General features: G+C 38.2%; 1 protein-coding gene across 3 annotated transcripts; it reads left to right on the plus strand.

Moving 5' to 3' along the window:
• The first annotated feature begins 469 nt into the window (after positions 1-469).
• Positions 470-13,739, plus strand: LOC148426792 (zinc finger protein ZFAT-like). Of its 3 annotated transcripts, none has more exons than XM_088410016.1 (24): positions 470-632; positions 2,250-2,408; positions 3,852-4,016; positions 4,088-4,219; positions 4,376-4,492; positions 4,575-4,715; positions 4,802-4,875; positions 5,274-5,371; positions 5,506-5,574; positions 5,966-6,114; positions 6,312-6,403; positions 7,819-7,967; positions 8,043-8,862; positions 8,974-9,091; positions 9,787-10,019; positions 10,258-10,339; positions 10,619-10,732; positions 11,644-11,817; positions 12,010-12,098; positions 12,436-12,574; positions 12,805-12,908; positions 13,024-13,111; positions 13,192-13,298; positions 13,369-13,739. In XM_088410016.1, the coding sequence occupies exons 1-24, from the start codon at positions 614-616 to the stop codon at positions 13,552-13,554; spliced, it is 3,618 nt and encodes a 1,205-aa protein (XP_088266142.1). In that variant the 5' UTR covers positions 470-613; the 3' UTR covers positions 13,555-13,739. The 3 variants fall into 3 exon arrangements, with proteins under 3 accessions (XP_088266142.1, XP_088266143.1, XP_088266141.1); XM_088410017.1 differs by having other exon boundaries at positions 3,852-4,001; XM_088410015.1 differs by lacking the exon at positions 470-632 and adding an exon at positions 686-748.
• The last annotated feature ends 257 nt before the right edge of the window (positions 13,740-13,996 follow it).

A 13,996-nucleotide genomic window follows, 5' to 3' on the forward strand; every position in this document is an offset into this window, starting at 1 on the left:
AGGGCCATTTTAAGTATAAGCCTGATATCCAAATTGATTACTCTTCAGAAATGATCAAATGACACAATGAAGGCATTGGAATTGTTATGCATCGCGAGTAAAATACACAAACAGCTACCAATATCATGCCCTTAATTTGTTCATGTTTTAAATTGTACCTATTTTTTACATCCACGACCGTAGTGAGGTTGTAAGGTATAGAAATGATGGATGGACATCACATTGCGTATTAAAACATAATTAAAATACAGGATTAAAATATTGTTCTATTACTACATTTTACAATCGCATTACTTATCGTTACGCTTTTTAAATATTGGGATTTCTTATGAAAAGGTTGTTCGTGTGTGCGTTGCATTGACATGACAAATATTTTGACTACCACTGCAAGGTAGTCCTCCTCTAACATAGAGGCGCTATAGGTTTTAGCTGCAACAACCACAATCCACTTCCGCTGATCAGGAGGACATGTTTCACACATTCGTCAGAAATGTATTATATTCCTAGTAGAAATCTGGAACTATTTTATATTTTTTTTGAATGATACAATGTGCTTTGTGCTTTGTGCGGTTTAATTAATTGCTACATATTTTCTTCGAAGACGCGAAAGACAATGGACGGTCAACTAACAGGTATGATTTACGTTAGCTTTACGTCGAATATGTTAGTCGGTGCTCAATGTTACGCCGAGTCGACATAAACAAATGTGTATAGTTAATGGCATCCCGGCTTACAGAATGCTTATCTGGTATACAATGATATTTAAAACGACTTGCCCGTTTTTCCTTCTTACTTCATATACGTTTAATTATATGTCATAAAGTTCTTATGTGTCAAAACACCGTGACCACCGTCTTGCGGCGCCGCGTGATAGTCATTATTACTTGGTAGCAGAGAGGATGCCTTTTCAGTACAAATGAGTCCATCCATTTTTCCGCTGGTTCAATGGCAAACGGATTTTGTAAAAGCAAAGGTTTAAGAATTTCTCATTAATTCTCACGGTTTATTTTGATTGATTGGTTGAAGATACAACTGTAGGCCTATATTAAAACAGCTGATATGTTTACGATGGAGGAGCACAACTCATCGATTGGCTTTCTAAAGCACGAAAGGCGTCACTCAAACAGTTAAATGATGCCCACAAAATTTACGCAGAGAGAGGTTTGAGGGGAATAGGCCTTTAAGATCCATCCATTTTCTAGAGCCACATATCCTCAGTATGATTACAGGCTTGCTGGTGCCTATCCCGGCTGTCTATGGGCAGTGGGGAGGAGACACCCTAAACTGGTTGCCAGCCAATCGCAGGGCACAGAGGGACGAACAATCATTCACCCACCCAATGACACCTAGAGACAATTTAGTGTCCAATAGACCTGCCATGTATATGTTTTGGGAGAGTGGGAGAAGCAGGAGTGCCCAGGGAGAACCCACGCGGGCTTGGGGACAACATGAAAATTTCCTGCTAACCACTGCCACCAAGCCGCTGGTCTTTAATATAAAAATTGTACGACATACAATGTCAACACAAACATTGGGGTAATTTCAAGGCAGCTTCAGTGGTATTAGCTGGTGTGCTGAAAGTCTTGACAAAAAATGAAATAAGAAACTCATGCACATGAAACAACTCCCAATGCACCAACTTTACAGGATGATTAAGACATAAGTTCACAAGAAACCAATTTTGTCCATTTAGGCACGATGAACTTATTGTAAAATAGTTTCAGTTTTAATTGGTAAGTTTTCCCTGCTCATCCTTTTATTGTTGGGTGTTTGTGAAAGACTTAATAGATTTATAAAATTGATTTTTATTTATTTTAAATTTGATTATAGGGCTGTATGTCATAAGCTGTATGGTCTGGACTGTTCAACAAATTACCGCTGCTATTCAAAATCAGTCATTTGCATGGTTTAGGGTTTGAACATCTGTTCTGGCTTTACTGTCCAGAGTTTGCACAGGGCTTTTGTGGGGTTTCGGGTCTTCTGTTTCCCCCGCATACAAAAACGTGCATGTTTGGTTCACTGAAAATTCTAACTTTCCACAAGTGTGAAGGTGACTGAATTATTTTTCTGCCTTGTAATTGGCTGGCGACCTATCCTGAGTTTACTCTGACTCTTGCTCAAAGTTGGCTGGGGTAAACACCAACTTAGCTGCAACCTAATAGGGGACAGTGGTATAAAGTCCAAACATCGGATGTAAAGTCAAGTCTACATTTACTCCTTCTAAAAACCCAATCTTTCTCTCTCTCCAGCTGGTTCTGTGTTCATGTGTCGGCTCTGCAACCAGTTTTCTCCTAGTCACTCACTGCTACTGGACCATTGCTCCCAGCTGCACCCACTTCACAAACCTTATGAAGACATCATTGTTGCACTGAAGCCCCTCACAGGACTGCCAATGGGCACCTTAGCAGGTTAGATCTGTCACTCTGATGTTATCTGGACTTCCTTATTCACAATCATTAAGCAGTGATAGTCTCCTTAAGAAATATGAAAACATTATCCAAACTAAACATCTTTTTGGTTTTATTATGAAATGCTTAAAATGACCTAGGTTGTGATATTACACTTTCCACAGTTAAATAAATGCATTTAAATGACATTTGGCACATTGAAAATGTAATTTCATATTAAATATGAAATTATATATGATATTATATACGATAAATTAATATAAGATAAAATGTCTCATTGGCGGGCTGGGCTTCTCACTGTGTGGATGCTGCACACCTTTATGTTGCTGTTCAATGCCGCCAGGCACGAAACATCCATTCATCATCTTGACCACTTATCCTCACAAGGGTCGCGGAGTGAATGAAGAAGCCAACAGTGAACGTTTTACTGACACCAAAATGCAAAACAGTGTCTATGGATGGCACTCACTGACACACACACTGTTCCTCCTTTCAAATTGGTCCTCGGTGAAACCAACCCAGTATTAATATCAAAGATTCCGCCCGCTGGTGACTGACATTGAATTTCTAGCTTTGCGCTCCAGAACACACTCTTTTGCCGCTTTAACATTTTCTTCAGTAAAAAGTTGTAATGAATAATTGAAACTTTGCTGTTTACTGGGCCGACTCGTGCAAAATATCTTGCCCTCAGGCAGGAATTTCTTCTGTCATGAGTTTTTCTCAAGGCATGTTTACCTGCCCGAGTGGGGCCGGTGTGAGCGCAGAATAAGCAAGGAAAGCTTAGAAATGCATCAGTGTGGAAAAATAACGCTCTGGGAGTGTTTAGGGGGAGAAATCAACAGTGTAACATGGTTAAAAGCTCCAAAAAGTTGGCCTTTCATGATAGGGCCCCTTTAAAAAAGCGAAAAGTCATCACAAAATGTTTATAGGTATTCATACGTATGTTTTGTTGTCTTTTAGTTACTTGTCTATAGAATGTCTTTTTTTTTTTTTTATTAAATCATGATCCAATGATCAAAACAGTTTTTGGTATTAAATTAAAGTTATTCATATCCTGGCTGAACCCATTAAATGTTCTGCCATTTTAAGGCACCGAGGTAAATTCCTTGTTTTACGCATTCTAGGCAAGAACACTTATTTAGATTTTAATTCAATCTAAAAAAAAAGGGTTGCAAAAGGCTTTAAGAAGTAAAATGCATCTTTTGTAATCCCCTTACAACGACCTCAGCGAATTCCTGAATTCAAGTCAATAATTCAGAACATTATGCCTGCGTTATAGTACATGAACACGGGAAAAATGTCTATCGCGAAATCTTTTGCTATGTTTTTGTGTTATTTCCAACTAAAAGATACCAAGATACCAGATAAATAAATCTAGTTATCTTCAAATTGATCATGTATAATGAATGGTAAGTTAGATTTAGTTTTATATGTTTTGCACAGAGACCTCAGTAAAGCGAAAACGAGGACGACCGAAAGGCTCCACCAACAAAACATTCGCAGATCCGAGTGGTGGCAGGGAAGACTCCTTGCAGTCTCCTGAAGACAAAGTCCGAAAACAAGACGGGCAGAAAGAAGAAGCAAATCAACAAGGTGAAACAGCCAATGGTAAGATAGATACTATAGATAGAAAGTCATCTGCTTTCCAAAACGTATGCCACTTTTCATCTCTTTGCTAGGTGATGACAACAGCGTATCCGCACTGAAATGCAATGACTGCCATCGCTTGTTCAGCAACCGAAGGCAAATTATCAAACACATCTGCCTGAAAGCACAGTATGATGAAGAGGAAGATGAGGATGATGACACAGGTAAGAAGGAAAAATATAAAAGAGCGCAATGTAAAGATTTTGTCACATGACAAAGTGGCATTCGGTGATGGGTGGCCAAGGCAATCTTGCAGAGCTATTTCTCACCAATGAAAAGAAAATGTGTCAACTTACAGAAAGTGCACTTATAATTTGCAGGCCTTTCAGACAGCATTTGCAGAGGGACTGAGGATTCAGAAAATATGGACCCTCTCGAACCAGAAAGAAAACTAAAGCAACAAACCGCCAAAAAGTTTGTGACGAAGAGAAGAAAGGGTGAACACTCCTTCAAATATTTTATTTTCAAAACTGTGGTTACCGGTATGTTATTCATAGCCTCGTTTTGTTCCGTGTGCAGGAATTAGTCATTTTCAGCGCAACAAGAAAACGCAAATAGTTTCTGATGGGGAAAGTCTCACTGCCAAAGAAGATGGGCTTACAACGGAAAACAAAAAAAGTGTCATTAATGTTTTTCTCGCTGAAGACGAGTCATTGCCAGGTCAGTTTGTGCTGGTAATTTCTGTTTTATTTCTAGAAAAAAACGTGAGCGTACACTTTTAATATTGCAAACCCTTATTATCACAGGTGTCATTAAAATGGTTCCAGTAGAGAACATTTTTTCAGATTCGGAGCAAGTAAAGCACCTGGATAAGTCTAAGGTGAGTCTCTTTACGTACAATATGTAAATTATGAACCTCCCACCAATACACAAAAAAGTGGTTATTATAGTTGGGATGCATAAAACATTATTGTCAAGAAATTGTTTGACTTGACTCTCTCTTTAATATCATTTGTTTTGCGCTGTGCTCCTAACCTAACCTAACCTAAACTAAACTAAACTAAACTAAACTAAACTAAACTAAACTAAACTAAACTAAACTAAACTAAACTAATCACTGTTCATTAAAATCCCAAATAAGAAAAACCTACAGGTAAACCTGCAATGCTTCATGATGGAAAACCTTTATTTGTAAAGCTTTAAAAATGTTTAGCTATATATCTCATTTTGTGGTGTTTCTTCATATAGATGTCTGTGTTCATTTCTTATTTGTTTTAGGGCATTCAGGACACAGCAGTCACTCAGACTGAGCCAGCAGACATTGCAAGTCAGTCTTCAGCCAGTGTTGAAGACCCCAAAGCACACCAGGATGCAAGGTACTGAATCACACCATATATGAGGGAAATGGCAATGAAAAGTATTTATATTCAGATGTTGTTGTTTTTTTTTATTGAATGCATGAAAAAGTAACATGCAGCATTTGACATTTTCTGCTGTACTCCAACTGTAGTTCTGACAACACAGAAACGGCACCTGGGAAAGGCTTCCAGGAATATTCTCTCAAGCAAGATGCTCCCAAGTACTTTGAATCTGTATTTTCATGTATTATTGTATTTCAACATCCATTACTTAATTCTGAGTTTTTTACTGCTCATACTGCTCATGGACATGTGTTGAGACACAATGCTTAACAAGTCTTAGATGAATGTTTTCAGCAAATTAGTCATAGTTTTATTTCCACCTAATTATGAATTTATTTGTTAATTGACAGAGCCTTAATGCACAACCCAAGTTTGGTGCATAGGTCACCCAAAACCTATTTCCTACCATGTAAACGTTGCACGATTTGTTATGGTACATAGCATTGCAGTGGATTAACATAAGAGAAATATTTGCATAAAAAAATACATTTCCGACAATACAGCAGTGGCACTTGGTCAACATGATCATTTAAATTTCTCTCTCCTCAGTGTACTTCCAAGCCAACTGAAAGTCTTTGGCTGTGAGGTGTGTAATAAAATCTTTAAGTTTCGACACTCACTGATGTCCCACCTCAGGACACATACCCAAGAGAAACCGTTCAACTGTCCACATTGTGACTATGCATCTGCTATCAAGGGTAAACGAAACCTTTTCCAATAGACAAATGTTTCTTCCCATTACCTTACACACACAGGCTACCTACAACAAATGTTTTAAATGTGGTGCATACATCATTTCAACTTGAAAAAAAAAACATTAAAACCATGTACTGCTATTCATTTTTACTAATATTTATTTAGTAATTTGTTTTTATTCCTTTTTTGGTGTCTTAAGCCAACCTGAATGTTCACCTAAGGAAGCACACTGGAGAGAACTTCAATTGTCAACAGTGTTCTTTCAAATGCCTTAACCCAGGGCACCTCAAGGTCTGTTTGAATATTTTTACAGGTTTGACTGAGGTCTTGTTTCAGTTCTTTTTCCCCATTGTCTTTCGTTTTTATTTTTTATTTTATAAAAGAAACGGAAATAGGGTTTGGTTTGCATATTGGCCTCACAGGCTAGAGTTCCCTGGTTCAAATCTTGGCTCAAATCCTTTTGTGTGGAATTTACCTATTCGTGCCATGCTTCAGTACGTTTTATCTTTGTACTGTGGCTTGCTACCACATCCCTATAAGCCAAAACATGTTGGATTAATTGAAGACTCCAAGGTCTGAAATTGGACATTTGCCTCCTCTAGGCGGCCCCTTACCAGACATCAAAATTTAATGTTAGTGCCACCCCTAGGTTTTTTGCTGTGCCATTGCTCTTAGCTTATTTATTTATTTATTTATTTATTTTATTTTTGGGCAGCCATAATTTAAACTGATAACTTTAGGCAAAATGTAATTCTGACGTAACACCAAGTGTGAGGAAAAGATATCCTGGCACCCAGTCCCAGTCATGTTTTATTTATTTATTTATTTATTTATTTATTATTTTTTCCAAAGCCTGCCTTGAAGAGAAACGTTTATGCCAAGAACAGGCAATTTCAAGAAAAACAGCAGATGCATTTTTTCAAGTAGAGGAGCGTCCCAACATTTCTTGAATGCACAGAAAAAGGCACAATGCTCAGGAAATCAAATTGCATTGTTTGACTAGATATGTTGAGGCATCTGCAAAGTAGCACAAAGATAAGAGACATAACTGGGGCATCAATCTTGTTCGAGTTCTGAAGAACCTTTAATGTTCTGAACTAGGGGTGAAAATAGTCCTCACAGAAACAGCTAATTATGGCTTTGCATGACAGTAGAACATGTCGGAATTGCATTAGTAAGGCGATCTTCAAACTAACCTCAATCTACCAAAAATTATATGGACGTGAGTGCCTCGGTAGGCTTTTATTTTCAAGTTGCTCTCAGCAGCATGTTGCGTCTCGGCATAACAGCTTGACAAGTCTTTCTACTGCAACTGACTCCTGACTCCCGAGAACAACAACACAACATTGTTCCGAAATCACGTTCAATCGCTAATTCAGAGCACTAAACTGACTTAATTATGCTGATATTGCCATTGACAAAAGGCACATGTTGCTAGTGTACTGTGTTATAGGTGTGTCTAGCATAAATTTCGTTTCCGAGAAATGCTCAAGTGCTCCTTATAGACTGGTGTTTAGACATAAATGACTTCACACTTTGATGCTTCATCTCTTAGACCAAAATTTAAGGGGGGAGATTTGGAGTGCTGTATTCAGATTTTTACACATTAGTGGCAGCAGATCTAAACATTTTTGTTTATGGAGTTTTCTCAGCACTCTATTACTATATTTACGTAAAAGCACGACTGCTTTATGTTTGTTCTTCAGGTCCATATTGAACGGGTCCACTTGAAGGTGAAGCAGCATTGCAGCTTCTGTGAGAAGAAGTACTCTGATGTGAAGAACTTGATCAAACATATAGAAAAAAGTCATAATCTGAACGATCCGCTCATCTACAAGAGCTGCCAACAACTGAGGTTTTACAGTAGATACACCATGTAAATATTTTATTTATGAAAAACACAGCTAACCTGCTTAATCTGTTTTTCCAGGCTGAAGACTCGCCAGGGTCTCAGACAACTCCTCTATCACTGTCCCACCTGCAACCGCTGCTTCAAGAACCAGATGGAGCGCGAGCGCCATTTACTAGTCCACGGGCCTCAGCGGCCTTTCACCTGCTTGCTCTGTGATCACGCCAGAACCAGCTTGGCCACCCTCGCTGCTCATGTTAGGAAGCATCCCTTTGTATACGTGTGCTATGCATGTGAGAAGAAGTTTGTCAGCTGTCAGAGACTCAAGAGTCACCTCACAGAGTATCACCCTGAGCTAGAGCAAGAGCAGGCGTTCACAGAGTGTATTAATAACAGCTTCTACCTGATGAATGGGGGCAAAGTCTTGTCAGCAGATGAAGAAAGAGAGTGCAAAGAGGGAAGTATAAAAATGTTGGAAAGTACAAAGCTGGGAGATGAAAGCAAAGAAGAGGTGTTAGGAGCTGGAGAAGTTGAGTCACAGAAAGCAAATGCTGCAGAAAATGCAAAACTAGAAAAGGATGACAATGACTCTCAAGGTGAAAATGAGAAAGCGGGGTGTAAAAATGCAGGATGTACAGAAAACCTGAAAACCAAAATTGTCCCGGAGACACCAAATGATATGTGTGTCGAGTCCGCTAAAACGCCACACACATGCAACTCTACAGATACCAGTAAGAAAGGACACACTCCTTACTCGGAAGACACGTCCATGAATCAAAACATTAATTTGGCGGATGATAAAGCCAGTGCTGTAAACACTCAAGTGACTAGTCTTAGCTCACATACTCATTTGCCTTCAGCACCTACAGAGGAAACCACCCGAACGACACAATCAGAGAAGGTAAATTGGTTTAAGTCTCAACGACTTGTATTATGTGATTTTTTTTTTTTTTACATTAATTAAACTTCCTCATACATTTAGTCCACTCATTATATCACTCGCATTTTACAGGACATCCAACAGAGTGCATTCCAGCAGGTGTTGTCGTCGCTTCCAAAGACTCTCCTTGATATGGAGACTTTCCAGAGGCTTAGGAAAATGTATGGACGTCTGGAGTGTCAATACTGTGGTGAGATGGGAGGGGAATCTCCTTCGTTGACCTGCACACTGCTAGTAATAGCTCATTACATGAGAAAATAGCAGAAATTCTACTTGAAACAATTTACCACGATACTTCCATTCAGATTGAAAACTGTCAGAGTGCAATTCTACACCACTGCAGACCACAAAAACAAATTAAACGAACTTGCGAAATAAACACCCATATGATTGTCTTTCATAATGGCATTGTGCATTGCAAAAGCCTGAAAAAGAGCCACAGAAGCGACAAAAGGGAACAATATTTTATTGAGTTATCAATAAGAGGACCATCTTCCTTATGGAATGTGAAGATTACATTTTTACAGTATAGGACATTTATTCCAGATTAGAGGACTGAAATGTTGATTAAAAGGCAAAGCAAAAGCCTAAAAAAGAACCATAGAGGTGAGAAAAGGGAACCGATATTTTATTGAGTCATGAGCATATAAGAGGACTATCTTCCTTATGGAATGTGAAGATTACATTTGTCCAATCTGGGACATTTATTCCGGATTGGAAGACTGAAAGGTTGATTCACTACATGCATATTGTGAAATATGGAAAGAATCCTATTAATGCTCCCTTATTTGTAATTCTCTGTGAGAGTAGAAATTATGGGACGGTTTTGGTAATCCATCTCAGTAAATTGTTCTAATGGCTGACATTGCTTTTGTGCTCCTGTAGGAAAATTGTTCTGGTACAAAGTCCACTATAATGCCCATGTACGCATACACACCAAGGAGCACCTGCACTACTGCTCAAAGTGTAACTACTCGTCCATCACCAAAAGCTCTTTAAAGAGGCACTTAATTCAGAAGCACAGCGGCTTGCTGCTGTCATGTTCCACTCCGGAATGTAAATACACCACGCCTGATAAATACAAACTACAAGCCCATCAGAAGACTCATCAACAAGAGGTATCGCACCATCCACCTTCATACTGCCAAGAAGTCAGATCCCATTACTGCCAGTTATTACGGGACACATTCACATGAAAGACTTCTAGTATTTGCTTTGTTTTTATTTCTCCATACTGTTAAATTATCATTTGTGAATATGAGACATTAGCGTGTGTGTAAATAGGGACACAGTTTTAATTGGTATTTATTTTCCTGTTGGTTTTTTTTTTTGTTTTTTTTGTTTTTTTGATTGCAGGAGAAGAGCACACCTTGTCCCGTCTGCCAGCAAAGCTATCCAGAGCACAGGCTTAAACGACACATCCGAATATCCCACCCTGGTAAAAGACATGCAAAAATATAAACAAACAGGCAGAATCCATGTACAGGTTAAAGTAAAATAAAATGTCATTTGAATTAACTTAGGCTTTCACTCTATTTCACTCTATTTCACTCTATGCTATAAAATCTGTAGACTTCCCAAAGATCTTCTAATTATATTTTGTACTCAGTATGTCTACATTATCACAAGATAATTTGTCACACTACAACATTTATTTTTCAGTGATGCTTTCTAAATATTGGACATTACATGGATTGTTTGGTTGTGTGTCGAACAGAAACCATACCAGTCAAAGGGCAGATGGTGAGGCGAGCCGAAAAGTGCCCATATTGTGACTCTTACTACCTCAAGAACAGCAGTGAATTCCAGCAGCACATCTGGGTCCACCAAGGTGAGATGTCTCTCTCCGCTTGACATCAATGCTGGCCTGAGCCAATGTGGCATCCACTGCAAGATTTTCTTTGCAACTTACATATATGCTTACCATAGAAATTTCATTTTAATATTGCCTTAAATCAAAAGATAATGTCACTCAGTTGAAAATACAAAATTGAACTTTATTTTAATTTCATAACTGTTTTATTGCTGTCAAACAATTCATGTGAGTTGCTGTTGCAACATCAAATTGCCCAGAAAAAGAGGAAGCAACATCTTGACCTCCTTGCTCCCATTTTTCTTCTTCTTTTCTGCTTTGGTCATTTTGACATGTTCACACAGTTCTCTGGGGTCACATGAATAAATTTGCCCCTCGCTCCACTGTGAGTTTGCTGTATACCAGTCAACCAGAGAAGTGGGTTTTTCGTATTAATATTAATAATATTAATATTAATTATATTAATTAATAATATTAATTGGCCATCGAGTTAAGTTTAGATCTGTTAACCACAAATTCACTTTACAACACCCATCACAGCATACATAAGTGCTGCATAGAATAATAATGTGATTATATTCATAGATGAAGCGGTATTTTTCTTGTCTTTTAACATGTTTTTTAACATTCAGTATTTTCATAGCTCATCTAAAAGTTTTTTTTTTTTTCCTTAAATTAGTCACTGGCAATGAGTTGCATTGACTACTTTGGCATATACATTAGGACCTTATGAAAAAATATGCAAAAATGTTATTCTAATGTAAGCAAATGGTAAAATTTTAAATCAAGGACAAATCAGATCAATCAAGAATTTTTCAAGGGAGCCGTTAATTCAATAACTTACAGTGTATATATAAATTTTACTATTGTGGTCTGCATTCTGACTTTGTTTTTTTACACAATTGCAACTTTATTCATTTCATTTCCAGGTGTGAAACCATTTGTCTGCAATATTTGTGACTATGCAAGCCGCAGCAGGAATAATTTGAAAAATCACATGAACAGACATAACAACGAAAGATGTCACATCTGTGACCTGTGCGGTAAAATGTTGAAATCCAAAGTGTCACTGAAGAGCCACAGACTGAGTCACACCAACAAAGGTACATATATTCCCTTTGAGCGCTGCAGGTTAAAAAAAAAAAAATCTATTTACAGTACCTTGTACTTTGTGTAACAATGGTCAACACCCATTGAAAATATGTATGGCTTTCTTTGCTCAAGAACGTTTGATGAACGAGGCACCGCATTATTGTTTTTCTTTAATTTCTTCTTTCTCCTCGTTTTACATCAAGGGAAGCAGTACAAGTGTCCTGAGTGTGACTTCAGTTCAGTTTTTAAGGCTCCTTTGATCAGACACATGGAGCAGCATTCTGTATTTAAGGTCAGAATCGTTTTTCTCTCCGATTTTCAAGGATTACCTAGGCTCTCCCGCTTTTAAAAGCACAACATGCATGGGTCATTAACAGTCTTCCCATAAATAGGTAAACAAAGAGAACTAAAATCCTTGGCGCAAAAGAAAAAAAAGCATTTAAGAAAAAGTCCAACTATATTACACCTGGGATGGCTAATTTTAGTTATCACTTTAATTAATGAGCAAATAATGAAAACACTTTAGTGTTGCACCACCGACATAAAACCTGCTTGCTTGTTATTTATCAATTCCTGCCCGACATGAGATTTTGTGTACCATACATATAACTTCTTTTTCGTGTTTATAGCCATACCAGTGTGCTCACTGCCTCTACTCCTGCAACACATCCGGTCCCCTGAAGCGGCACTACAAGATAAAACACCCAGATCAGGACTATCAAAATGTTGGACAAGGTCTCTCAGATGTGGAGTATTTCTCACAACAAGGTTTGAATTCACGCTTGTGACTTTTAGTTGAGTTTTAGGCATTTTCATAAGCAGAAACTTTGAGCAGAAATGCCTCAAGTAAACTCTTGACATTCTTATAGTTGCAGATTGCTTTGCTTTAAAGTGTGTGTGCTTTTACTGTCATTCACAAATTGCATCTGCGTGATATATTTATTTATTTATTTATCATTTATTTATGTTTATCGATTTTTGCCTGTGCCCTTGTTTAGGTATCAAGTGCCCTAAATGTAGATTTGTCTATGGCACCCAATGGGAGCTGAATCGACACATGAAGAAAAAGCATGACATAAAAGAGGTGGAATGCACCTGGGAGGTACACAAACATTATTTTAATACAGATTTGACATAAATTGTCATTTTTTACACATTTCTAATCAATTGCGTCAACCAGGGTTCATATTTTCAATTCACGCTATATCTGAATCCAGGTGGAAGAGACGATAGAGAGCCAATACATCCCTTTGGCGCAAGAAGTGGAGTTGACAGAAGAACATGTAGCTGCCTTACAAAATAATGGTAATGGTAGAATGAATCTGCAGGCAAATAACAGTTCATTGTCTTTTTAACAGTTGTTGATTATGATTGTGTATGTACAGGGACTGATAATATTCTCCAGCAGATTGTTGAGTTAAGCTCAGAGACTCACGATGCCATCACATCTGTGGTTGCCATGGCTCCCGGCACTGTTGCTGTGGTTGAACAGGTAAATACCAATCTGTGTGACTCAGGCTGAAAGATATCATATTGATTCCGATTCGTGGTGGCATTGGCAGGTGGCGGACGAGGAGGATGTCGGCGAGCACCAGCTGATGGTTGTGGAAGCAGATGGGGATCTTTCTGGCGAGCAGTTGATGGTGGTGGAGGAGGGGCACGAACTGGAGGCCCTGACGGTCCTCAATCAAGATGACAACACTCACCACTATATTGTCTATGTAGAGGAACAGACTGTGGAAATCTAAAGCACTAATGCTTGCATTTCATCATAGATTGTCAATATCTTGGAGTCCAAATCTGTGTACATGCAATACCAATAAGCAGTGCAGTAGGAGTTGTTCCACATGTTAATATGTTTCATTCAATGTGCAATACGTTAATGCCACATCAATTATCTACACTGCACATTAATTAAACCCTATCCTTTGCCCTTTTGTGTCTCAAGTGGCTTCATTTACAGATAGATGCTAGTCTGGTTGTAAAATAATTTTTAGCTGTAAAAGGCAAAAAAAAAAAAAAATCAATTTATGCAGCACGTCACAGTATCACTTTTCCATCCACCTGAATATTTCATAGCGGCCAGGTTTTAAAAAAGGGGGAACTTTAGTGTTCAGCAGTTACAAGTGCACCAGAACAAATTTGAAGAGGGAGTGTCATGTGAATTAATTAAACACACAGGAAAACACA

This window comes from Hippichthys cyanospilos, chromosome 3 (assembly GCF_059441005.1).
Source record: "Hippichthys cyanospilos isolate Australia breed blue-spotted pipefish chromosome 3, RoL_Hcya_1.0, whole genome shotgun sequence".
In the NCBI taxonomy this organism is placed as follows: Eukaryota; Metazoa; Chordata; class Actinopteri; order Syngnathiformes; family Syngnathidae; genus Hippichthys; species Hippichthys cyanospilos.